The 27,452-nt window shown below is 35.4% G+C and overlaps 2 protein-coding genes across 4 annotated transcripts in view; one reads left to right on the top strand and one right to left on the bottom strand.

Annotated features, from left to right (window-relative positions):
- Window positions 1–1,695: 1,695 nt before the first annotated feature.
- LOC128022048 (28S ribosomal protein S16, mitochondrial) lies at window positions 1,696–3,173 on the bottom strand. 2 transcript variants are annotated; one of them, XM_052609256.1, is made up of 4 exons: window positions 3,002–3,173; window positions 2,808–2,855; window positions 2,312–2,572; window positions 1,696–2,192 (listed from the first exon to the last, which is right to left on the bottom strand). In XM_052609256.1, the coding sequence occupies exons 2-4, from the start codon at window positions 2,818–2,820 to the stop codon at window positions 2,065–2,067; spliced, it is 402 nt and encodes a 133-aa protein (XP_052465216.1). In that variant the 5' UTR covers window positions 2,821–2,855; window positions 3,002–3,173; the 3' UTR covers window positions 1,696–2,064. The 2 variants fall into 2 exon arrangements, with proteins under 2 accessions (XP_052465216.1, XP_052465217.1); XM_052609257.1 differs by having other exon boundaries at window positions 2,808–2,834.
- An 11,979-nt stretch (window positions 3,174–15,152) lies between these two features.
- LOC128022047 (paired box protein Pax-7) overlaps window positions 15,153–27,452 on the top strand; it is a 55,603-nt gene continuing 43,303 nt past the window's right edge. Inside the window, exons 1-4 of one of the 2 annotated variants that reach the window (XM_052609254.1) lie at window positions 15,153–15,560; window positions 16,569–16,804; window positions 17,015–17,144; window positions 17,357–17,485. In XM_052609254.1, the coding sequence (XP_052465214.1) occupies window positions 15,476–15,560; window positions 16,569–16,804; window positions 17,015–17,144; window positions 17,357–17,485 (580 nt within the window). In that variant the 5' untranslated portion in view covers window positions 15,153–15,475. Of the gene's footprint in view, window positions 15,561–16,568; window positions 16,805–17,014; window positions 17,160–17,356; window positions 17,486–27,452 lie in introns of both variants that reach the window. The other variant, XM_052609253.1, reaches the window with a different exon arrangement.

Here is a 27,452-nt window from a genome sequence, read left to right as displayed (position 1 = left end):
CACAAACAATGAAGGACAAGTTATGTGCTGAAATTTAATACTTGAGGCTAGCAACCTTGGTTTGATTTGTTCACGTAACATTCTATAAATAGTGACTTTGTGTTAATCAATATTATATGGCAACCACATGAAAACAATGACTCTACAGTAGGTGTAGAATATGTTCTTGACCTTAGGTCATGTCTTCCACACCTGTTTCCTCAGAAAGATTTTTAAGTCATAGAGAATGTTCATATGCTTTACATAAAACCAAAGGGCACATCCATGAAAATGTCAACCATAGCATGGAGAAAAAACAAACAACAAACTTTCAAGCTGCACTACATTAGAGTGATATATATATATATATATATATATATATATATATATATATATATATATATATATATATATATATATATATATATATATATATATATTAAAGGAAATTAGATAATTCATCCACTACATACAATATGTGCTCAAAAAGTTTAGTTAATTGTATTATTAGGCATTTTCAAGAAAGACATGTCTGATCTGGTTTGCTGGTTTTAACTGTAGCCACTAGTGTTTAACTGGTAAACTTAATTTAGCTGAGCAGAAGACCAGTCTGAGACTATCTGGAGAGTTTCTTCCTTTTTTTCCAGCATGGTATACAGCAATTTTTATTATTCCAGTAATTGCTTTTTAAAAAAAAGAAGAAACTGGCCAGAGCAAAACCCAGACCTGAACAACTTTTAGCTGGTTTGAAACAGCGTGACTGATTGATGATTTTGACATCAAACTAATTTTTGTTGCATGGAAATCTCTAAAATGAAAAAAATCACCCTGACTATTAAAAATGCACTATAACCCTTTTTTTAATACTCCATCTTTTGTAGCCGGCTTTTATGAGGCATCATAAAAATGTTCTGTACAGATCTGCAGGGTGTTACACATCATATTAAACACAATCCTGAAAGTGTGTAGCAACTTTTGACATCCACTAAACACACACTACACTTACTTTAGTTTTTTTTTTTTTTTTTGTCGTGTATGAAACCTTTTCATAATTTCAAGTTTAGTTTGATTAGTTTAAGGCTCCAATGGATTTTATGTTTTAGTGGTCAAAGCCTGCAGGTTTTAAAGCATTCTATATGTAGTGTGTTTTCAATAATCATCATCTTTTCTTTTTTCAATTATTAAGCCAAACTTACATCAATGAAGGGGAAAAAAAAGGATGGGTTGTTATAAATCTGATTCATGTTTCCTCATTCCATGTGGACGTGTTACTATGTGCTTAATTTTAATAAAGCAAGCGATTTTTAATAGTGCTTTTAGTTGAACAATGTAAAATTTTTAACTCTTTCAAAATTGTAAATAAAACATTATTGGAGTGTTTTACAAGAAAATACTATTTTAATGTTTCTACTTCAAAATGTCATGTTTAATTCAATATGTTGCTTGCAGTTTCTTTGTAATTAGTTGCGAAACTTACCTCTAAACGGCCACATCACTAAATTCAAATAAAAGTTTGTCGAGAATTGCTAAAAAAAAACATTGATTAATTTTTTTAATCGGACACTGTATAACACAGCTCATCCATAAAACCTTCAGACACGCCATTGATACATTTAATTAAACTATACATAACTTTTACAGTAAAGGAGTTGCACAATTGTGTGTAAACTTTTATAGGTTCTGATCCATTGACCTGTAATGAAACAAGGAAGACTCTTCATTTAAACTCTCAGTGTAGGTTCCCGAGGCCAGATCATTTATTAATTTCTTTTGTTAGCTGATCATTGGTTCTCAGTGACAAATAGATTGAGATAAAGTGTGTTTACAGCAGATTTAATGATTAAAGAATTCACTTTCAATGTCTACATACCCTCATTCATCTTTCAAACTGTGCTCTATTGTATTGGGTAATAAGGAAATTTTAATCAAGTCTGGATGTGTCTGAATGTCTGGAGTTTCAACCTGTGCTGAAGCATATAGCCAAACACTTTTATAACATAAAAAAAATCTCAGTTTAACAGAGAAGTACAATGCCATATTATCACTTCTGAGATGCACAGAAATCATGAACACTTTATTTTGCATTTACAATGTTTCCTTCTGCTCCACTTGTTCTTGACTGTCTGTTGTCACTTCTTCTATCGAAGCTGCTTTCTGTCTCCGCTCCGCTTCTGTTATTGTCATTGGATGCAGTGGGAAAAATCCAGCCAATCCTATTCAGAGAACACAAGGATCAAAATGTGAGTTATGTGGTAAACCGGTGACTTGCTTGCTGCTCTAATCATCTTATTAAAGGAAATAATGAGTAATAAATCTTTAGATTGATGCTCACCTAGAAGTTTGGCCACTGGTTTTGTCGTATGAGCCCCACATGCAATCCAGTACTTGATTCTTTCGTAATTGAAGGCGACAAGTTTTTCATTGTGTATGTTGGGGAGAGGGTCATATGAGCCCAGCTGCTCAATATATTTACTGTCTCTCGCCCGTTTATTATAAGCAGCCACAATGCGGTAGAAAGGTCTATTAGTGGCACCTCCTAATGCCAGCCTGATGACCACATGCCCACCATGATATTTTTTGAGCAGGAAAGATGCTGAGACAAATGCATGAACATGATGTAAGTTTCACACTGGCAATGTTTTTATTGTGGCTTTAATTCAATAACAGTCAGACTACTGGTCCTAGAGGCCTTAACTTATGTCTTCCTAATTTAAACAATTAAACTTGAGATGATGAGTTGAATCTTGTATGTTAAATTAAGAATCAAAATTACCAATAGCTACTTAATAAGAGTAAGAGTAATAAGTAAGTGCATCAAAAATACTTACATAAATGGACCATGATTGACAGATTCTCTGTTGACGACAAAATATAGCCTAGTGAGTAGAAAATATTTTTAGAATCGTCATATATAACCAAATCCTACACTTTAAAAAAAGTCAGTCTTTATAAGAGCATGAAGTTGCGTTCTAGCTATTAAACATATTTCGCGTAAAAATAAAATAAAATAAAAACCACATACCTTACAAATCCTGTAACTTCATGTAGAAACGGCTGTGATATTGTTTAATATAAGCGTAACGTGCTTGTAATAGGGCTCAAACACAAATAATTATCTACAAAAAGTCAACAACATGACATTCGCAAGGGCGCTGACATTTCTTTTCTACCTCACCGGAAACGTGTTGGATTTGCTCATGAATATTAAGTACGTTACGTCTGTACGTCATTAATATTCATGTGCTGCACTGCGTCAACAGTAGGTGTAATATAATCTTAGCCACTAGGTGGCGATTTTGTTCTATGAAGATCTATTTTGTGTTATGTTTTTTAAATACAAGAATTCACAAATTGTTTGTTTGTTGTTGTTGTTTCATATATATATTATTTTCACACTTTTCTGGCAAGCAACTGCACTATATCAAACCAGATTAGACCAGCATGGGAATTCATGCTTCTCTAATTTAGTGTTTTATGATGAAAGCTATTACCATTTCACTTTTAAGGTTAATATTAAAAGTTATAATCATTAAACTTGCCCAGGAAAGCGGAAGTAAGTAAATAAATGAACAGACACATCACAGTGCTTTGATTCAGGGCAAACCAAATGCATCTTGTATGGTGAATCAGCAGAGAAAGTTGAGCTGAACACTCTCATTCTTTTCACTTGTTGGCTGAAGATCTTGTGAAGATCTCATGCTCCTGTGGACTGTAAGACAAGCTTTTACAGCCATAATCATCCGTGACTGTCCTGTCGAGCTTGCTTGGATGAGCAGATAAAATATCAGAAAAAATAGGATTCCTCACTTAAGGACAAAGTCCGTTTAAAACAAGCAAGATCTTGGTATTATTACTATAAGTTTATACATGACAAGGATATAAGCGACTGAGCCAGTGCCAAATCATTAAGATATTATGTAATCTATGATCATCCTAGAAGTTCTTTGCTGGGTCATTCTACAGAACTGTCCATTTTAAAATAAAACAATGTGTTATTTGAACAATTAGACATTCTTGCACCATAAATGTGGCAATATTTGTTTGTAATTAATTATAAAGAATTCCAAGAACCACAAAACTGCTTCTCCCAACAGCTATGTACAGGGAAAGTGCTTTATTTTGCAGTCAAAATCAGGGTTTTCCATTTAAATTATAATCAAATATAACAACTATCAAATTTATGATATAAATGGCATAATAAAATAAAATGCTCAATAAATATTATAAAATATATAATGAAAACAGTGGTCTCCAGGATTTGTGTCACTTGTGTTACCATTTGACAAAAATCTGTCATTTTGTAATAAAAATCATACTGATGACATCTCTTGACTTCCTCCTTCCTGTTTTATAAAGATCTATGAAAAAAGCCCATTTTAAATCCACTGTTTCTTTTCAATTGTCAGAAATTGTCTCATTTAACTCACGATTTCATATGAAGCTTTTAGTTGAGATCACTGGAATGACCTATTTATTGTTAGGGAATTGTAAAAATAAAAAAAAACTATAATAAAAATGGATTAAACTACTTAATTTAGTAAGTGTGTGCAATGATTGACAACATATGGTTTGATACCTTACAGCAGACATCTCTTTATTTCTTGCATTTTCATTATTTTTCTGTAACTCTGACTACATGTGCTAAAAAAAATCAAGAAAAAATATTTAATAAAATATTTTTTATATTGATAAAGAAGGTAACACCAGTGAAAAAAAATGGTTCATGTGGTCTTGAAATAATTGCACAAAAAAGCTAAAGAGAAAAATAATTAAGCTGTCATTTATATGTTTTCATAAAGTCAAAAGGTAATCTAATAATGTGGTCTAAGTCTAAATGTTAGAAAAATAAAAAAATTTTAAGACATTTTGCTATACCAAAAGTGAACGTTTCTGTAGAATGACCCTGCTAATGATACCTCAGAAGAGATGGAAACTAATTTAAACATGCATCAGAAATTTGCTTAAATGAATATAAATACTTTTCAGACCTTCAGAATTAGTTTTAATGCTGATATAGAACTGCACGTTTTTTTTCTGTAGGCTACCAGTTAACTGCATCATTAAAAAACAAAAACGAGAATAAATAGAAATAAACTCAGTTTTGTGTTCAGAACTGTTTTAAATTATAGTTTAATATGTTGGTTAAACAAGTGAACACAGTGGGTCCTATTCAGAATGGAGGTTAAGGGAAAAATTTGAGTAAGTTGTTAACCCTGAAATGAGGGGAAACTCTGGGTTTTCTGTTTCAGAATGGGAGGTTTGTCAAACCCGAGAAAGTAGGGTATATCAAACCCGTTTCTGAAAGAGAGGTAACTTAGAGATAACTTGGAAGTCATGGCCTAATCAGCGCCGCCGCTCCCACCACGCGCATCACGCACTGTGCATAGGGCACCAAGTGCTGAGGGGGCAACAAAAATAGCCTAATTATATGTTTTTAAATGCCAGCATTATTTCATTAGCCTATAGAAATATTAGCCACATTTTAGCCATGTATATGTAACAAAAAAGGGGGAACAAGAAAGATATTTAATAATATAATTTTGTAATAATATAATTACATAACTAGACTCTCTTATACTCAGAGTCAGTTAACATGATAACTTACTGTTATCTTTTGCCGAGCTCATTCTTCTCAATTTTTCCATCACATATAAAATTAGAAATTATTTTCAATAAAAATAAATAAAGTGTTCTTAAAGTGGAAGTAAAGTGCCTACGAGTGTTTAATAATAATAAAAGTAGTTAAAAGTAGTTACAATAAATATAATCATTTACAATCTGTTATTATAGCATGCTCTTAATGTGCTACAATACTGAGGTGCAAATAGTAGCCTATGTAGGCTATCTTAAAGTAAAAAGTATAATTAGCATCTAATTATTTTTTTAATTAGCCTATTGCAAAGAACTGCTACTTTTAGGCATACGTGGTAAATACAATGTATCATGATTTTCAGTGCAGGCCTAAATAGCATCTTCACTTCATCGTAGTTTTCGTAGCAAAGGGTCCATTTTGTTGAAGTAGAGTCAAAAAACCTTGCTGATTGTTTGTAAAAATGGTACATTTACTACACCATAGTGATTTGAACACACCTGAAGCTGTTTAATTATGCCTGTGCAACTAATAATTACGAATTTCCCGGAGGATTTGATGGCAAGGGAAGATCGTATTGTGAAAACATAGGCCTGTAGAGTCTTTGCTTTGATGGCACAAACATGGAATAAGACAGTTTTGGGTACTGTTGTGACACTTCTCATGAATACAACTGATGATAAATACCTTATTTCATTTTGTTACCTGTCTGTTTTACAGATTTAACTCTTTTAACTGTGTGTGTGTGTGTGTGTGTGTGTGTGTGTGCGTGTGTACTTGTTTTTCTATTCTGGTGGGGACTGAATACACACAGACTCATGGGGACTCGTGTCACGGTGGGGACCTAAATTGAGGTCCCCACGGGTAAACAAGCTAAGAAATTACACAGAATGAAGTTTCTTGAAAATCTAAAAATGCAGAAAGTTTCCTGTGAGGGTTAGGTTTAGGGGTAGGGTTGGTGAAGGACGATAGAAAATACGGTCTGTACAGTATAAAAACCATTACACCTATGGAGAGTCCCCACAAGGATAGCTGACCAGACAAGTGTGTGTGTGTGTGTGTGTGTGTGTGTGTGTGTGTGCGTGCGTGTGTGCGTGTGTGTGTGTGTGTGTGTGTGTGTGTGTGTGTGTGTGTGTGTGTGTGTGTGATTTTGTTATTTCATGTAGGGTGAGACAGAGCTCTGGCCTCACATGTCAGAGATCAAATGATCTGTTTTATCTGTTATTGGGTTGTAGACAGATTCACTGAAACTAATTCAGACTGCATGCAAAATGTATCCTGCCACTTTCATCATGGGTAAACAGAGAGTTTCCTTCATTCTGATGAAAAGAGGGATGTCTTAACTGATTAAGACATGTCGGTAGGTTTATCACATGCCATTAAGGTTTGTAAGAGTCTCATGACTGCTTTTTATTTTTATTATTATTATTTGAAAACAAAATATAAGCTTAGACTTTAATGTTTGAAAAATGTTTAAGATGTAAGGCCTACATTTCTATATCAAGGGTGCAAACTGAAAATTACATTATTACAGCATTTTGTACATTATCACTGAAAAAAAAGGTACATACAATTTTCACTCAGAAACTGCTAGTAAATTTCAAAAGTAATTATAAAGAAATGCCTAACATTGATTTAAACATGACATTTTTGAAGTATTAAGCCTTAAATAAAAAAAGTCTTTGTTTTTATATGCAACTTCGAAAATCCTTTTTCTTTCTTTCTTTCTTTCTTTCTTTCTTTCTTTCTTTCTTTCTTTCTTTCTTTCTTTCTTTCTTTCTTTTTATGTAGGCTAAGCAGGGGAGGATCTACCAGGGTGGCATGGTGGCAAGAAAGCCTTGCCACCCCTGCTTCCACCCCAGTTGGCAGCAACTAATTAAAGGTTAAGGGCAAATTTGAAAATTTACAAGCGCGAACCTTTCTTGATTCGTGATCCCGCTCCGAACTCCCGAACTGATTCAAATGATTCGTGATCCCGCTCCGAACTGCCGAACTGATTCAAATGATTTGCGATTCCCAAACTGACTCAAATGATTCGCGATCGCGCTTTGAACTCCCGAACTGACTCAAATGATTCGCGAACCCGCTACGAACTCCCGAACTGATTCAAATGATTCGCGATCCCACTCCGAACTCCCGAACTGACTCAAATGATTCGCGAACCCGCTCCGAACTTCTGAAATGATTCAAATGATTTGCGATCCCCAAACTGACTCAAATGATTCGCGAACCCGCTCCGAACTCCCGAACTGACTCAAATGATTCGCAATCGGGCTCCGAACTCCCATACTGAATAAAATGATTCGCGATCCCCATAACTGACTCAAATGATTCGCAATCCCGCTACGAACTCCCGAACTGATTCAAATGATTCGCGATCCCCAAACTGACTCAAATGATTCGAATCCTGCTCCGAACTCCCGAACTGACTCAACCTGCCTAGGGCACCAACTCCCAGAGGGGGCACCATCCCAGTTGCTCAAAAAAAAAAAAAAACTTCCTACATTCTCCCATCCGCGCTCGCGACCACTCGCAACTTATGTTTGCAGCTGAATGTTCATAATTGATGGATGAATCCAATCCAGCGAAGAGAAATGAAAACTAAAAGTAAAAAAAATAAAATAAAATACAGACATAAAGTTGGCTTGACGTTGGATGTTGGACGTTGGACAAGTATCACATTTAGGGACCGTCTCTTAAGTTACATGCGATATTGGTAGCTATACACTTTTCTAACATCAGTAGCATTTGAGGAGAATGACTTTGGTTGAGTTAGATGGTGATTAACACTAAACAGTAGAAAATCAGTTGAGTCTCCCCAGCTGGAAATGTCATTGGCTGTTAAAATCTTGTGTTTCTTATAATAAATTGACATATTGATAACACTGAATCTTTTATAATGCTGTTAATTACATGTTGATGCATACTGAATGCATTAGTGAGTGTGGTGGTGCTTATGGGGTATGGTCACTTATTCCTTATATGAACGGTTTCAAATGCAAGACATTGATTGCATGAGATGAAGTTTGTAAATGTGTCATTTTGTAGCGTGCACATATATTTATCATCAAACTGTGATAACTGTGACTAAATTCAGTATATATACGTCTGCCATTTGTTGCCACCCCTCAAAAATACCTGCTCCCTTCTTGCCACCCCATCAATATTTTTATGTCTAGCTCCGCCCCTGAGGCTAAGTAAAGATTAAATATGAAGTGATGGCATGTAAACCAAGCAACTGCCATAAGAACATGAATGACCCCACAAAATGACACTTTTGTTTCTTTTTTAATTACACCCACAAAAACTCCTCAAATCCACTCAATTGTGTGTGTGTGTGTGTGTGTATTCCAGGTTCAAGTGTGACAAAAGTCACAAAGCCTCATGTTATTCCAATGGTAACTCGATTTTTAAACAATATAACTTTAAACAATGAGCTTTGTGACATTTTGACCCAAGGGATGGAAGAGAGTTTAAGCAATGTGCATGTGACGTGAATTATATGTTGAAAGAAATGTAATACATGTTTTTGAGATGCCACATTTAGATAATTGTAAGTGGCCTTATACAGAGCTGCATAGATTTGTTCAGGAAGATGAGGGAAACAAATCATTCTCATTTACTTTATCAAACCAGTATCAAACCATTTAGATTTAATGCAATTAAAAGTCAATAATTAAAATATTCTAACAGAAAAAAGAACGTAATAAGACTGTTGGTCTATTGTACTAATGGCAACATCTTTGAAAAAGCTGTAATTTTGTAACATAACAATTAAAAAATATTTTTATACTTATATAATATAAACAGTGTTAGTGGCTTTGTATTTTTTTCTTGGAGGATGATGGAAACATCTTTCTCATTCACTTCAATAAAGCAGTGTCAAACATTTAAGATTTATTGCAGTTATGAATAAATTATGAAATTAATTAAGCTGTAATTAAGTCTTGATTAAGTCTTAAAGCTATAAGACTACTAAAATGTCAATGAAAATCATTACATTTGTAACATTTACTTAATAATCGCTGTTTCTCGTTATGTAACCATACATTTAACTTCATATGAACTTAAAAAATAGACTTTATCAAACAATGTTCATGCGGAAGATTCCGGAGAAGCCATGATCAGATCAGTGTAAGTGGCCTTATATACATAGATTTGTCCTGGAGGCTGATGGAAACAAATCATTCTCTTTGACTTTAAAGGGCTTTATGGATGTAAAAAGCTTTTTTTGAGTTAGGCAGATTAGATGAGCTCTCCGCTCCTCTTCATAATTGGCCTTTAGCTGAGAGGGGCGGTCAGGCCAGACAGTGGCAGCATAGGATAGTCACACTTCATTAAAGATAAGAGCTTTCACCCCGATGTTTAAGAAGGATTCTTAACTCACTGTGACCTCCCTGCTGGGTCGCGACCTGATCACACTCTGGAGTGTCCAGACCCTGCTTGAGCGAGCAAGTTCAAGAGGTCAGACTCCTGTTTGCAAGACGCAAGAGGATCTGGCGCGAGCCTGTCTGTTTGGTTGAAGTTTCTGAGATCACAAAGAAAGTTTTGTAGAAAACCAAGGTCGTATTCTTCAAAAACATGCATAAATCTAATGACTGGAGTGCTATAAATCTTTCTCATACCATGAGAAAAAGATGAAAAGAGCATCTATGGTTTGAAAAAGATTGAAAAGAAGTCTGCTTTTACTTCTTTATCGTGCCACAGATTTCTTAGATTTTTAAATATCTGACAGTTTTTTTAAAACAGAATAGAGTGGGTTCATTTTAAAGAAAATTGCAATTTTATCCCACCACAAGGATGTCAAAAGGGGTAATCAGGAACCCAGCAGGATCTTAATTTGGGTCAATAGATCTTGATATCAAAATGTAATTAAAATATTCATGAGCATGTTGCAATGAAAACATGCATTTGGGTTGATTTTAGTATGCTTATTTATTTATTTTTCTGAAAAAAAAAAAAAAGTTAAAACAAAGCTACCAGACAAAGCTGGATTGTTCTGTTGGGCACTTCTGGTAATAGAAGTTTAATGTTGCGCCAATATGTCAATATCTGCACTTAATATATTTGTACATTTTGAAGATTATTAGTGCCAGGCATTGCCTTCCTGACTTTTTAAGCAATATTGGATTCTGCTGGTCTTATAGCACAAACAAGCTACTTTTCCATTGCTCACTCTAAACATGGTCTAAAGAAGCACCCTGACATTCCATATAGATTTATACATATTAAGCTAGATACATTTGAAATATCTTTGTATTTAAATGACAAAGACAGGTGACACGTCTGCTTTCAGGTGATAAGGCATTTTGGCAATACAGAGGACTATCTTTTCAACTGCTGTTTACCAAGAAGTGTCTAAAATGTCTGCAGCTTGCCTTGATCAGCCCCCACATTCCTGTTCTCCTTAAGGAGTCCCCTCAAACACGAGGGGTTCTTCTCCACTACTCCAATCCATCTCTGCAATCCAGCAGGCCTCCTACTGCGCCTCCTCTAAAGCCTGTCAGAGGGGGTGTCTCCAGCTAGCTGCGTGTGCTTGCAGGCATGTAAGTGTATACTTCTGCCTTCAATATAAACTCTGTTTGCTTAGGAATTGCAACATCTACTTTTTTTTAAAACTGCACATGCTCCAAAACAATGTGAACGTGAGAAATGATGCATGTTGCAACATGGCAATGGCTTCACTTTCATAGAGAAGTCTGCAATACTTTTGTGAGCAAACTTGTAGTTTGACTCAAATTCATGGTGGATTAAGAAACAGGTTAAAAAAAGAAAAGAAAAAAGGGATAGACTTAGCCTGAATTAGCCATCCTGTTGCTCAAACATTAGAGCATGTTGCCAGCCAGGGTCATGGGTTCGATTCTCATAACCCATGTCCCATTTTTCAAAATGCTTATAAATCATACAGAATGAGTTTTTTTGAGAAAGTAAAAATGCACAAAGTTTCCTGTGAGGGTTAGGGTTAGGTGTAGGGTTGGTAAAGGGTGATAAAATATACAGTTTGTACAGTATAAAAACCATTACACTTTGGGATTAACACACTTTTCACCAAAAAGAAAAAAAAAATTGTGTGTGTGTGTGTGTGTGTGTGTGTGTGTGTATATATATATATATATATATATATATATATATATATATATATATATATATATATATATATATATATATAAAATTTAAATATTATTAGCTTCTATTTTAAACCAATTTAGTTTTTATTTAAAAAAATTCAGTTTTAGTTACCAAATGAAATATAGTTTTTAAATTTTATTTTATTGCAGTTAACGTTTATTTCAAGTAATGAAAATGCATTTGTATGGTTTTATATAACTGTAATAACTGTATTAAATTTAAAGTATTAAATTCAAATTATAGCTAGAAAAAGCTCCGTTTGAACCATTGGATGGGGTGGCCATGCAAAATTCAGTTTGAGTACATTCTTTAGTTTTTGACATAGTTATCAGCTCAATCTTGCTTCTGTAATACTTGCATTCTTCCTTGAGTCTGTGTGTGTGTGTGTGTGATCTCTGTGCATTTTCATGTGCCTCATTCCTCATAGAGAGAGAAACTGTGAAGTTAAACAAGCAGCACCCGTCCACACACCCAGCTCCTAACACACTTTCACTCTCTTCGTCTGATAAAATAATTCAGCTTGGGAAGCAATAACACATTGTGATAATTCTCAGCAGATGTGAGCATGCCATAGCAAGTTAACAAGAGTCTGTGGGGAGTGTGGACATTGTGAAGGAGAGAGGAAGAGGCCTACCAGGCTGCGGTTGTGTACCGGGTTCCCCAGTGCTTCTTAAACCTGGCAGCAAATACTGGAGCTCATCCAGTGTCTATATACACATTCACCTCAGATCCAGCACAGGTTCCTCAAATGTATGAAAGACTGAAGATTCCAGGAGTTGAGAAAATGACCGCAAAACACAGAGCCAAAATAGCCTGTTCTAGTTCTGGTTTCTTTTGCCCATTGCTTGTGCTATTAAGAAACGTGCTTCAAGTATCAAGAATCACACATTATTTTTAAAGAAAATAAAAAATGTTTCCATTGCAAGCAGGATGTAAAACCGATTTGCACCATATTTTGTGACAGTTAAGCTATATCGCCAGCTAGTGGACATGCATTCATTTACACTATGCATTCTATCCAATAAGATTGTCAAAGATCACACATGTGATCTTGCTTTATTATTTATTTTATTATTTATTATTTGAAAATTGTAACAATTAGGCCTAACGCATACATAATCCACAGTTGTTTAAAAGCTTTATTTCGATAAATTAGATAGTTTTGGTGGCCATACTTTATTTTGTTATCATGAGTTGCATCCTAGAAATATATATTTTTTAAACATTTTTATTTTTATTTTTTAGCTTTGTTCTTTTAGATTCATTTTGGCCTGTTTTCAATTGTCTTTCCACTTTACGTGATAGTAAGCTTCTGAAACGAGTTCATCCACTCTTTAGACAAAGATTTTTTTTTGAATGTTCAGATTATTGCAAAAATCTTCATACTCGTTTGAAAACGTATAACTTTTTTCTTTGCTTTTCAATTTTAGGCAATATTCCGGAATGGTATGTTTAAAATAATAACATTGCAAATAGAGATTTGTAATGTTAAAGATAAAGCTAAAATATATCCTCTAAATAATCCACTCAAGGATTGCATATCAATTATCCACGCTTAGCTCTACCGGATATTTAACTTTAAAGTTTCATGTTTTCCTAGCATTATCCATGACATCACAAAATCTGAGCATTTTCACCGGCATGTCATTGCTTTTACTTTTTCTAACTGTATTCCAAACGAACTAACATCTGCATTCATAGCAGTGTCAAACATTGCAGCTACAACGTTTTTCTATGATCATATTTCGTTATATGATGTCAAACAATTATTTTATTCGCTTTGTAGAGTTAAATAGCAACGCTTTAACAATATCATTCAAGAAGAGATACATGCCAGTAAGTAGCTGTGTCATTTGTGAAAAGTTTACTTTTCTCAATCCAAATCCTGGAGTTCTGTTTTACAGTCATCAGTATGCTGCACCTAATCAGCAGTGCGTCTCTGACCCGCGCGCAGCTCACCAGACCCGGACACTGCGGGTCAGAGCTCCGCTGCTGGGCACCAGGTCCTTCCTTACCGGCGCATCTGCATGTGAAATCGCCATTTCACCCCGCCACACTCCCTAATTGTTGTAAAAATTATTTGTGAAATTGCTTTCCACCAGGAGTGTTCGCCACGGCAATTTCCACACAATCTGAGCGCGCGGCGGTCCCACAGAGCTGAACGCACGCACAGCCATTCAACCTAAAGAATCTGGAGGTGTTTGATCATATGTGCTGTTAAAAGACTCAGATCTCACGGGAATACAGGTGAAGCGACTCACACTCTTAAAATGAAGTTTTAATTAAGGGGTTTCTGACCATAAAGAACATGTTATTCTCACGCTCTTTAGAAAAAGCATTTGTTCTGGTGTTTCAAAGTGCCTAGAAACTAAAATAGCTACTGATCTGAAGTACCTTCTGAACATTAACTTTTGGAATTTCTATAGAACCATACATTCAGCTCAAAAATTTTTTTATTCTTGCTATGGGAAGTGTGTTATTTGCTGAATCTAAGCTTCTAAAAAAGGCCACCTTTATTTTGTGCGTTATTATTATCATTTAGTAATGCTACTATGACATTTTCTTTAATTAAACCCTGTCACGTGTTGATGATTAATTTCCACATTGAATATGTCAAATGTTTCAGCCCAAATTTCCTCAGTTTTTGTGCATAATCATGACTCTCTTTGACCTCAATCTCAGGTAGGTGTGCAGTTTTGGATCTTGTTCCTTCTGTTCTTTCTTCACTCAAACATAGCACAATTACCAGATCCTTTACGTTTTTTTCATGACACAACACTGTAAAATGAAGGATTTCCGTCATGTTTCTCTGTATTTATGCACACAAAAATTACCTGACTAATTTAATGACGATAAACAATTTCACACAACGAATCTAAAAAAATAAATAAATGTAAGTTATGGAATATGCACAAAGTCAAGTTGAAATACACGATTACAATCCTTTAAAAAAAAAGATAACAAACATGTTTCAGGAGAACGTGTTTAGGATAACACCGAATCCCTTCCCACTTCAATGAATTAATGTTATTTATTTTTAATTAATTTTTAGCCTTTTATGGCTCATATTAAAATTAATATTATATTATATTATATTATATTATATTATATTATATTATATTATATTATATTATATTATATTATATTATATTATATTATATATTAAAAAGAAATGCCAACGTTATTTATTCCAGATATAGGCCAGATATTGTCCAAAGCATTAAACGGACGTTTCAGTTCAAGTGAGAGATGAATGAAAACTCTTTGTAACATTTTCTGTGTTGACTTAGAGAGAATGGGAGGGTGGTGCATGTGTGTGTTTTCGGCAAAGTTCCTCAGGATTGGACGGCAGGTCTTGGGCATTACCCTTTCTCTCCACGACGAATAAAAGAGTGCTGGAGAGCCTATCGTTACGCGCGCTTCCTCCTCCCACTGTGTGCGGCAAAGTTGGCCACTTAAACTCCTCTCCGGCAGCTAACAGGAGCTGTAATCAAAACTAGCAGAACCTCTCACTAATATTTTCTCACAGTTGCTTCAGAGCACATTTCAAGCTTTACTAGGCTCATCCTGCTGTTGGTTTTTGGTATCCACTGTAAGAACTTTTTCTTCTGCACACTTGGCATTGTGCTCTGGTGCGTGTCTATGTGTGTTTGGATTTCTTTTTAGATTCTTTTGGACCTGTTACAGTTTCCACGGCACAAGCAACACTGGAGCTTTCTGTGTGATTGATTACTTTAAATTGTAAGTGAGAGTTTCAATTGTTTGGGAGTAGCTGGAATGGCTACTTTCCCAGGAACAGTTCCTCGAATGATGCGGCCAGCACCAGGCCAGAATTACCCACGAACCGGATTCCCATTAGAAGGTACCGAGACTTGTTCTTTTCTTCTCCTTCATCTTCTTAAAAACATCATTTTATCACATATTTGTAAATTAATTTGTAATTGATAAAAAAAATCTAAATCAAAAATAATTTTGGATATGCTGTCAAACGTGAAAGCGAAAAGAAAATAATTTAATAACTAAATTATATGACCGAACAAAAAACTTTAAAAATTGAAGAGACTGTTTTATAAAATTTGTGAAATTTTAATAATTGACAATAAACGTTCTTTTAAAATCTTGCAGCCTCAGGTGTAAAATGTTCTGAACTTGGTATTTGCGCGCGCATTAAATGGAGAACTCTTTCCTAGATCGAGTGAATTCGTGCTTAAGAGCAGTTTGACGAAAGCCTACCAACCCACGAATCCTGCAATCTGTGGGATTTGCTGAAGTGTCTCGCAGCAGTGAAGGGAAATAAAACACACAGCTGAGAGCTGGCTCAGAGCATCACACTAATATTTGTGTTGCATGACTGGGAATAATCGAGGTTTAAACAGGCACGTCTTTAGTGCCTCTTGAATGGCAATTAGTGTCCTCAAGTGTTACATCCTCTCACAACACATCAGATAGACTGATAGTATAGAAGGATACAGGAAAGAAAATGTGTGAGGATGAGGTTTTTGGATTAATTCATTATTCGAATCTTCCAGTAGCTAAACACGAATAGTTTCAAAATCTTCCCTACATATCACGAGATAAATCATACGATCTGATATGATTAATTAGAATGACAGCATGTAGATTGTTTGTGATAAATCCTGTAGAAAGCCTGGAGGACTCACTTACAGAATTTACCCCTCAAAACTCAATGCCATCAAATTAAACACAAGTGAAGCGCACTTTATAATGTGTATTATTTTACATGCATAAAACTCGTGCGTAATCCCAAGGTGTTCAACCAAATTAATACGTAATATAATCCTATAGTTGACCTCTGTCTGGTATGATATTGTTTCTTTTCTTCCATTTTTTGGCCTGAATGTTTTTACAGTCTCGACGCCTCTGGGTCAAGGTCGAGTGAACCAGCTCGGTGGAGTTTTCATCAACGGAAGGCCTCTGCCAAATCATATTCGACACAAAATAGTGGAAATGGCCCATCACGGCATTCGACCGTGTGTGATCTCCAGACAGCTGCGGGTCTCACACGGCTGCGTGTCCAAAATCCTCTGTCGGTATCAGGAGACCGGTTCCATTCGTCCGGGGGCGATCGGTGGAAGTAAACCGAGGGTGAGTGAACGATTCCAGCTGCACGCTGTCGGTATTAAAGCCATGTTTAAATTTATAAACATCGTAACGGGGAGTTTATGAATAATTCATTTTTTACAAAATATATATATATACATATATAAATAAAATCTGTTTGGAATTTATAGTAAACAAAATGTCGTTTCTTGTGCTTTTTTCCCTACACTTTTTTTTTTTTGTTCTACACAAAAGCAAGTAGCAACACCCGATGTTGAAAAGAGAATCGAGGAATACAAACGCGAGAATCCAGGGATGTTCAGCTGGGAAATCCGGGATAAGTTGCTGAAGGACGGGGTGTGTGACAGAGGCACTGCTCCTTCAGGTGAGGCCTCTTCCGGTAAGCACCATTTCTTTCTTATTGACATAGAGAGGACGTTACGCGCTTCACTGCGTCTGCTTAAACATGGAAAAAAAAATATTTTGGAGTGTTAGTACTGACCTAAATTTAGATCTCTATCAAATATTACATTCACAATCACTTTAATGTTTATTGATATATTGGGTTAATACAGTGATTGTTGTCTCTCTTTATAGTTAGCTCCATTAGTCGGGTTTTGAGAACTCGTTTTGGCAAGAAAGATGACGATGACGAGTGTGATAAAAAAGATGAAGACGGAGAAAAGAAAACCAAGCACAGCATCGATGGGATTCTCGGGGATAAAGGTCAGACGCCGTTATATTTACGATTGTGTGCGAACAGATGCGAGGAAACGTGCTGCGTAAAAGTTGTGCATTATAACTCAAACTCTGATGGAAGATGGTTTTGAAGTGAACGTGTAACGTGATGGACTGGTGCTGTAATTGCTGCTGTTGTTGAAGTTGATATTTCATGAGCCAGTTATTTGAAAGAGACAGACGCTTCAGTCTCGCCAGGGGGAATCTTTGCGCCCCCTTGGTAAAAAAGGAAGGCACAAATAACTCTCATTATTCATGCTGCTAGTTGTTCAGTACTTACTCAATTATTTATGTGAGCGCTGACGTCAGGTATTTAGCCGGGTAAATTAATTTGTGTGGCACATTCCATTTCCCTTGCGTTTTAACGACCCCCTAAACGACAACTGACAGGTTGACCCATTTGAGAACCCATGTCAGTTTAAACAACTACGAGACACGTGGACCCCGTGGACGTGACTATATTTTGGCAACGTTTATACGAATTATTATTATTATTATTAAGATCGTTCGATAGGCTAAATGATCTGAAAATGATTGAATTGAATTGTATAAAGATAGAAATATATTATCGGTTTATATATTGTGATATATATTTATATATTATTTATTTTTTATATATATATGATTTATATATTATTATTTTAAATATATTAATTAAAAAAAATATTTATTTATTTAATTCTGCTAAATGCATAAAATTGTATTTATTTATTTGAAAGAAATTATATGTATTTTTTACATCATTTGTATTTAAGGACATGTATTTTTGTTATCCATAATATCCTGTAATTAAACATTATCGTACTATTATAACTCGAAATATAATATTATAATTCGAAACGGTTATAGTAATACGAAATCGATATATATATATTATTTTAAATTTACGGCAGATGACAATAAGTTTTTGCCTTTTTTAAACGCGGTTATGAACAATCTCGTTTTAAGCTTTTGTAACCTTTAGACTGAAATACAAAAGAGAAAGGGCTCTGGAGTCGGGCAGCAAAAAGGGTAACTGGACCGGTGACCCCCATTCAAAGATCCCAGAAAAGAGGGGAAAACTTTGTACAAAGGGTAGCAAAAAAAAAAGAAAGGCAGATAAATTATTCAGTGCTCCCTGCTGCTGGATAGTTTTGTAATATGAAGGAGCATTTACAATTGTAAGCTCAACATTTCATGGTGCAAAACGGCGCCTTCTGTGCGGGTTTAGTTGTGCGTAACTGCGCAGTTGCTTTCAGACAATTTAAAGATTTACACACACATATATATATTTTTTTATATAATTGGTATAATGATAATTTGAGATGGATGAATCAATCATTGTGCTAAATAAAATTATCCGAATTATCCATAGTATTATTTATGTTTTCTCCAAATTATATGATCTAAATTATGCCAAAGTTATACACTCAGATTACCTCCCTCATAATTAATTTTACGTGTATTATACACGGGTCAAAACTGATATTCGTTATTAAAGAAATGCAAGAAAAAGAATCTTTCTGTTGCTGTCCACTTGTAGTTGTTAATTTGTTGGGAATGTTGTGAGTGCGTCATCTCTGGGTTAATTATTCCATAAATCTGTCATTTATGGTGCTCATCTTCACCGAATTCAGTGTTACATTCTTTGAAGGGATTCTTTAAGTTTACCATCCGGATAACATTTAATGATGTTAAGACTTATTAGAGCTGCTGTGTGTTGAATGGGCGTCTGTGTTGCTGAGGAGTGTAATAGCTCGGAGGCACCAGTGAGAAACACACTGATCCTCCAGCAGCTCTCGCGCTGGGGTTTCGCGCACAAACGTAATGTAGAAGAGCTTTTAAGCCCTGATTAAACTGAGCCCCTTTATTTCTTTTCACTTTCATCTCTAAACGGCTCACAGTGACTCGCCCAGGGCGTAAATTCATGAGATTTGGAGTTTAGTTTACATGATATTTATTTATTTATTTATTTATTTGGCGATTACATTTATGGGGTGTACACAATACATAATATATTCATTTCTTATTGCATGTATTTTAAGGTGGTAAATTGATTACTATGCAGTTAATCAAAAAAGGCTGACCTCATATTTTTATTGACTTGTTTTGGCATACATAATGCAAATGTATTTATTTATTTATTGCTTGCGTTAATTTAAATAATTAAGTTAATTAATTAAATAAGTCAGACCTCAGGTTTGGTTGACTTGTTTTGGCACAAATGGTTTTGGTCTTAAAATATATTAGACTTCATGTGTATATATATATTATTTCTAGCCATATACTTAACTTATTTATTTATTTATTTATTTATTTATTTATTTATTTATTTATTTATTTATTTATTATGCAGTCGACTGTTTATTTAATAAAAATGTCAGACCTCAGATTTTTGTTGACTTTGTTTTGGCATACAAAAATTATTTATTTATTTATTTATTTGTGGCATGTGTTTATTTGGTCGACTGATTACACAGTTAGAATCTGGTAGATTGTTATGTATTTGTTTGTCGATGTATGACATAATGTTAAACATTTTGAAAACAAACAAACGTCATAAACGTTGTCTGTGTCTCCTACGCCCTGAGCAGATCCCCATGTGCCTAACCTTAATAGCCTTAACTATGACTTCCGCTTTTGGTTGAGTGGCCATTACAATAATAATAATCTTGTGCACCTGCCGTCCTCGTTACGGAAATAAAACATATGATGAGCGACAGCAGAGTTAGCACAAACCTGCCAAACTTCATTAGTGTTTAATGGGTCCCAGCCCTGCGTCTGACAGCTCACCTGGTGCTCTGTTTGTCTGGAGGAGCATCAGTGAAACGCGACCACACGTGTGGCACTGGACACTTCAGCAAATCTCTGGATTACCTGAGCTTTTCAGACCAATCAAACAGACTTCAGTCGGGGGTTTGAGAGAGTGTTGTTATGGGATAATATTAATAATAAAAATAATAATAAAAAACAGTAGGCGAGACGGATGTGAGCGATGCGCATTCTCGGTTTTACTGTACAAAGGACCTCAGTGATATTTAAACAAAGCACAAATATATACTTCTATAATGGATCATTTCACATAAGATATAGCATGTGCGTATAATTGTTTCGCCCTGGACGCGCAGCATGCATTTTCGATCTTGCTTCACATTTATATGAAAATAAAGCAGATACTTTCGAGCCTTAAGCCGCACTGAAAGAGAAGCATAGGGAGATATTTAAAAGAAATCCATCTGAAATAGAATATGTTACAGGGACACACACACACACGCAAACACAGAGGAAGATTAAGTGAAAGTAAGGGGAAGTTATTTAGCTATTAATATTTTTTTCTCCTCAGGCGTCGAGAGTGACTCCATCTGCACTTTCTTGCAGCTATTTTGGCTGGGCTGAAATTGTGGGAGACCCAAATGTTGGGCAGAGATAACATAACCATCAGAGTGTGCACCATCACTGCATTAAACACGGATTAACCTCTTCTCTCCCGTCACCCTGTCTCAACACAACTCTAGAATGTGACTGGCGAGGGATTTTCTGAGTGTATAGAGTCCAGGGTTTTATACATGAACACAAACACAACACTATATAGACTAAATAAATATATTATTATCATTATTTATAATTGTTCTTTTTATGCTCTGTTGTTATACATTTTTGTTGACAGGGATAATAAGTTGAACAGATAAGCTCTTAATAATGTTACATTGCTGCTGCTTATTATACAATTTTCGCCATTCCAGTGCTCCTTACTTAAAATCCACGTAAAGACCGTTTTAATTCCTGGAACCAATCAAATTTTACCGAACCAGATACCATGATTTGCATTCAAGCATTGATGATGGTGACATTGTTTTTTTTTTTTTTTTTTTTTTTTTTTTTTTTTTTTTTTCAGGCGTGCATTCATTAGTTCATTTATTCATTTATTTTTTGTGTCATAATAACAACAATAATAATTGATATCCTGTAAAAAAAAAAAAATAGCCTATATATTATGTCTTTCTATTTGTGTAAAATAAAATACGTTTTTTTGGTAGGCTAGTTTTTGGGAAGGGAACTGCTGGGAAGTTAACAAGCCCCAATGGCACGGGTATATATTTAATGATAGGTGAAGAAGTGAACACTATTCATGATCCAGCTTATATTAGCTGTTGAATTGAACTGGCTATTTTAATGGCTTTTATAGACTAGTTTAAAATAATGTCGTTTTTAGACCGCGGATGACCTGTGAACTCGAAACAGGGCCTGTATTTGAAGATCTGAGATTTGATGTGTTTCAGAGAAGTTTAAAAATAACCAAAACTGGTAAGGATGATGTGAATGAGGGCTCGGGCAGTTCAGGGAAATTGAGGAGCTTATGATCTTTGATCCGTGAATGTCTTCTGCTTATCAGAAACACTTGAGACGACTGCAGAACAAAGCGACTTCATATTACTGCTCGACTATGTTCATTAAATGCGCTTTGCCATCTGGGACAGTGTAAATCTCTGCACAGATGTTATGGAGAATATCATTCTCTTATATCTGAGAGAATTCTTGTAATAGTGCGGTTTCAACACTCCCCAGCTGTTAACAGAGCGCGCAGCAGACTTTTACGCACATAACGCTTTTATTATCTGCTCCCGCTAATATCCAGAGAGGATTTCATTTTTCAACTTTTAAAGGGCTTTGGAACCAAAATGTAATGCATGAATCACACATAATATATCTGCGTAGATGTGTGCTCGGTTCTTTGTGCGTAATTCCCTCTCCATGCGAGCAATGGATATTTGGTGCGTTCGTATCTGGTTAATGTTTGCAATGGGGGCTTAAATGCACAATTGATTTTGACATGTAAATTGTCATTTCCGTTTTAGCCATTTGATTTGTGAAGGCGGGTCACACTTGACACACACAAGCTGTGATACAGGCCTCATTAAACTATGTGTGTGTGGGGGGGGGGGGGGGGGGGATTTTGGGAGGGCGTTAAATTTTTTAATTAAAATTTGTGCTTTTATTTGCTAAAATATTTTATTTTATGGCAGCTGAATTGTAATTAATAACACATGGATAGCCTATTACAGACGGAGTGCGCGAACATTCTCAAGTGCAGTGTAAAAATAATTATTTATGTGATGGAAACCGTGGTGTTTATGCCAAATGATGTGTCAGAAGACATGCCTCCTGAGATTATAATTTAAGAACCTTATGCCCACATCGATGATTAGATTTAGGATTATTATCCAGACATTTAATTTATATGTATGCCTTCGAGAATATAAAAGGGCGTAATAATTGTTCATTCATTATTTGTAGTAGGTATGTATAGTTAATATTGCTGTCTGTTCCGTTGTCTACTTTACGTATTTGTCTCCAATCCTTACGCACTCTTTTCCTGCGCGGGCGTGTGGATTTAACTAATGGAGCGTTTCGGTCTCGTTGGTCGGTGTTTTAGAGATCCGTTCAAGTGGCTTTCAAGGAACAATAGAGGATCCCGGGACGCGGTAAATGGCAGTGACCGGTAACCTCTCTCACACTCGGGCAGGTCATCGCGCTTCACTAAACACAGTTTATAGAGCTGAGAAAGTCATCTCAGCAACAAGTGATTCGCAGAATTTATAGAATTCTACATCCGAAACTCAAATCGCCCTGATCGAACATTTGCTGGAATTACCCTACTAGTACTGAATAATAATTTTTTTTTTTTTTGGTTACATTTAAATGCATCTGCAGCAATATAACATACACAAACATGAAATACAAACTAAAACAAAACAAAAAGAATACAATTCTATAATTGTATTTGTAACTACAGCAAATATTTTATTATGTAACATTTTATCCTTTCATTCGTAATATGTATTATTATTATTATTATCACCATCACCATCATCATCATCATTATCATTATTAGTAGTAGTATTTTTAATAAGCTGAGGGGGGCACGTTGTGTTTGACTCGGAACTCAAAACTTGACCAGAGACCGAAACGAACGCTTTGAACTTGTCAGATCAAATTAAACGCTTCCTTCACAAACAGCACAAACAGACAAAAACGATTATGTATTTTATTGCATTTTCTCTCCTGTATTATTATTTGTATTCGTTATTTTGTTTATATATGCAGATATCTAAATTTAATATAGCCTATATATATATTGTTGTATTATTTAAAATTCGTTGCTTATTATTATTATTATTAGTAATATTAATTTATATTATTCATTATTTTTTTAATCGGAGGACGAAAAGCGCAGCAGTCAGTAGTTTTGCACCTTGCATTTAATGGGTGTGCGCCCTGTTAACTTAGCAAGCAAGTTTGTGAATTTTTTGGAGTTGTTCCGGACACCACAGGAGAGAAGGGAAGACCCAGCTTGGACTGTGGCGATCTGTTCTAATTGGCGATGAAATTCATTAGAAAATACTTTGTTTTCCACCCATTTTCAGAATGGTTAATGGCTTATAGACAATACTGAAATGTATTGCCTTTTTGAAATTTGTCCTGCCTGTCTAAGGGGTGTCAAAGGAAGCACTTAGAAAAATGAACAAATAAAGTGTACTGTAAAGTGCATGCAGCCATGCATGAATGAAGCAGGTGATGGTTTATTAATCTTTTTTGTTTTTTATAGGCTAATGTAATTTGATATGATCTCTTTCCAAATATAGTAAGCTCATTTATAATGATATCCTTTTTAAAAAAGAAGAAAAGTCTGCTCTTTGTGCATTGTGAACATATATTTACTCTCTGTTTGTATTCTCACACTTTGTGTGCGTTTGAATGTGTGTTTTCTCTTTTGGAATAAGATATGAAGCGATGCTCGGATCATCCTCTCACTTTTGAATGGAAGAGAAATCAATTGTCCCCTTCCCCTTTATGGAAAGCATTTTGTTCTTTTAATTGAATGCTGCCTTTTTTCCTTGTGTTGGGCCTAAGACTCCTCTGAAGTCTAACAGCCTTCTCTTTCCATTGTCAGAGAAACCGCTCCTAAAAAGGAAAAAAAGAAAGAAAAGAGCAGAAGAAAATAGAACTCTGTTATTTTCTGTCTTGAGATTCAGTGCACAGGCTATTCAGGCCAGTTGATGAACTCCTTCAAAAAGTTTATTAAGGGTATGAAAACAATGTGAACTAAAGCCTTTGGGCTCGCGGGCAGACAGTTTATAAACTAGCGGCCATTGTGCCTCGAAGGCAGATGCATGAATACTTTTGAATGGGGGCTTCAAACTGACACGATGGGGCTGGACAGCAGCCTGTTTAGTGAAGAGGGCCCAGTGTGTTGTCTGCATTAATGTACATCTGTAGGGACTGGGGGTGAATCCCCACTCCAACACACTGAGATGGAGAGCCAGCGAGAGCTGCTTCTGCTTGGGTCCCTTTGGGAATTTGTGCTGTGCTACATTTAGGTTTACTCAGGAGAGTAAAATCAGCCAGCTTAAATATTCTAGATGTTTTCTGTGTAGATGCATGGGAATGAACGCTGATGTAACGATGGCACTACAAAGAACGTTATACGTGAGGTGGGATCAGAGACTTCTAGTGGAAATGCATCTATTTTGCATTATTTTCTATTTAATTTTATATGTTGCATACTTTTCCAAACTGATGATCATGTTCTTGGAAAAATTGACAAATAAGTACAGATTCCTCAATCAGAATACATTTCAAAGTGATTTTAATAGATTCAAATCTTTTATAGTTATGGTGCATCAATATCTGTGAATGAATGTGACGTCCAAAAGACTGAGACTACTAGTGAAAATGCATCCATTACGCATTATATTCTAATTCAATCATATTTTATATTATATTGCAGAATTTCTTAGTGTTTGTCAAAACCTCAGCAAATGAGTACAAATTCATATTCATATTATATATGAGGTGAGGTCCAAAGCTCTGATCACTTGCATCCAATTTGCATTATCTTCTAATTAGTTTAACAATGTTTATATTGCAGAATGTCTTAGTATTCACTATGACAATACATCATGACAAAACCTGATAAATTATGTTCTTTAGCATGATTCCAAAATACATCTTGTGCTTTAATTAAAGAAAATTAGTCCGTATATACAAAGTCACATGTTACTCATTTGCTTATTTAATTAAAGATTTGTAAATAGTGCAGAAAGTTAAATGTCATGTGCTTATCTAGGTTTCAATGAAACCAGCATTTAAAGGTGGCCTCAGATTTTTGTACCTGTCTGAACATTTATGTCACATAGCTTTATTAGTCACATTTATTAATGTTGTCATGTTTCCAAGCCTCCAATATGAAATAATGGATACAAAATAGCCTTCCAAAGTCCTTTTCAACTTTTTGTGTGGTTATGTGGTTGGTGCCCATAAAGTATTTGTAATCGTCCTGAAGAGATCCCGTTTTTCGAGGTGATTTGCATCAAGCTGCAGCAGGCACAAACAATCCTCACTCCTCTGGCAAGTGTCAACATTAGCAACACAATTGGCTCTTGGAGCCTCACTGTAGAGAGACGGCTAACTTTAACTGTGTGAGACGCCATGAAAAGAGGGCCATGAAGAGGTTGTGGAGGGAGATTATACTTTGAGACAGCTATTAGTGGGGATGAGGCTTTTCTAAACAAACAGCCGAGAGAAAGAAACCCAAGAAAAGATCAATAGTGTGTTAGTTTTGTAGGCTAAGCCATGATGGATCTGAAGTACCCATTTTTTCTTTTTTATTATTATTATTATTTTTTTTAATTCTTCTTAGAGATATTTTTCTTGATATTATAGGTATTGGCAATCCAATTTGGGTGCAAATCATAAGAGGCGTTTTGTGAAATTCGGCTGATTATTTGAACATGCTCTGCGTGTTGCATGTGTATTTCCAACGCTATCTCACGACCAATTCGTACGTATTTTACGAGGTTTCTTATTCGTACGAATTTGTATGACCTCACTCGTACGATTTTATACGACCCCAGTGACGGTTAGATTTAGGGGCGGGGTTAGGTGTAGGTCATTCGTACAAATTCATACGAATTGTGCAAATCGTAAAATACGTACAATTTGGCAACAATCGTATGAATTTGTACGAGTGTGGTCATATGAATTCGTACGAATAAGCCACCTTGTGAAAAATGTACGAATTGCCGTGAGATCGGGCTGGTATTTCTGACACATGTAGGGTGAATAAATTGTTGGAAAGGGTTTTTTTTTTCAGATTTTGGGCTCAGAAGCCTTCTCAGTTAACTTTGTTTTGTTAAAATATACAGAAAGAAGTCAATCTCTGGCACACAGTTAGAAAGCTATAAAATTAATGTGAATAGCAGATCAGATCATTGACTCATTGAGAAATTATTTCATAATGAATTTTCTGGAAGAATCTGAGAAGCTGGAGACACAAGTAAAGGTCTCCATTATGTTTTTTTTATATAATCTCATTGCTGTCCAGGTTTAAAAAATATGATATCATCTATCTACATGTATATTCATCTGACTGTAATGTCTTTTTTCTGCAGCGCAGGACTTTTTGAAAACTTTGACAGTTTGCATAATCGTAGGCAGTATTCGTTCTCGGTCATGTGTCAAGATGGTGTCTGCAGGTCTCCTCTATCTTTTGACGAAGGTAGGAGGAGACATTGGTAAAGGAATGAGTTGACATCCGGGTTGCATTTTTTTGTAAGTGCTTGTGTTGACGAAAAACAAGCTTTCCAAAAGTCATTTATCTATCTTTCTATCTGTGCTCGTCTGGTAGATCTTGACAGTGCCATTGGAAAGGACAAGAGCGCTCTATAGTAGTTCCCATGGGGCTTTGACTCAATGTTTTTCCTAGAGCGAAGGCAATTTTGCTTTAATTGGTTGTTTTAGACTCCTTTCTTGTCACACACTCAGGATGGCTCTCCAAAAACAAATAGAAAGGAAAAGTGTCTCTTGTTTTCTCCAGGGTTTTATGTGAAGCACATCGTCCAAAGTGAGGATTTTGATTGAATTGTCTGGTTTCTGCTTTAAATATCCATTTCAACACAGATACAACAGATGAATC

The sequence above is a fragment of the Carassius gibelio genome, chromosome A11, assembly GCF_023724105.1.
Source record: "Carassius gibelio isolate Cgi1373 ecotype wild population from Czech Republic chromosome A11, carGib1.2-hapl.c, whole genome shotgun sequence".
Lineage (NCBI taxonomy): Eukaryota > Metazoa > Chordata > Actinopteri > Cypriniformes > Cyprinidae > Carassius > Carassius gibelio.
Note: the sequence above shows the minus strand (reverse complement) of the source record. Positions and strands in the feature narration are given on the sequence as shown.

What these genes read in the sequence shown, in the direction of transcription:
- LOC128022048 (XM_052609256.1), bottom strand. An exon ending in ACCAGTGGCCAAACTTCTAG is followed by an intron (nt 2,193 to 2,311) that starts GTGAGCATCAAT and finishes TTCTCTGAATAG; the next exon opens with GATTGGCTGGATTTTTCCCA.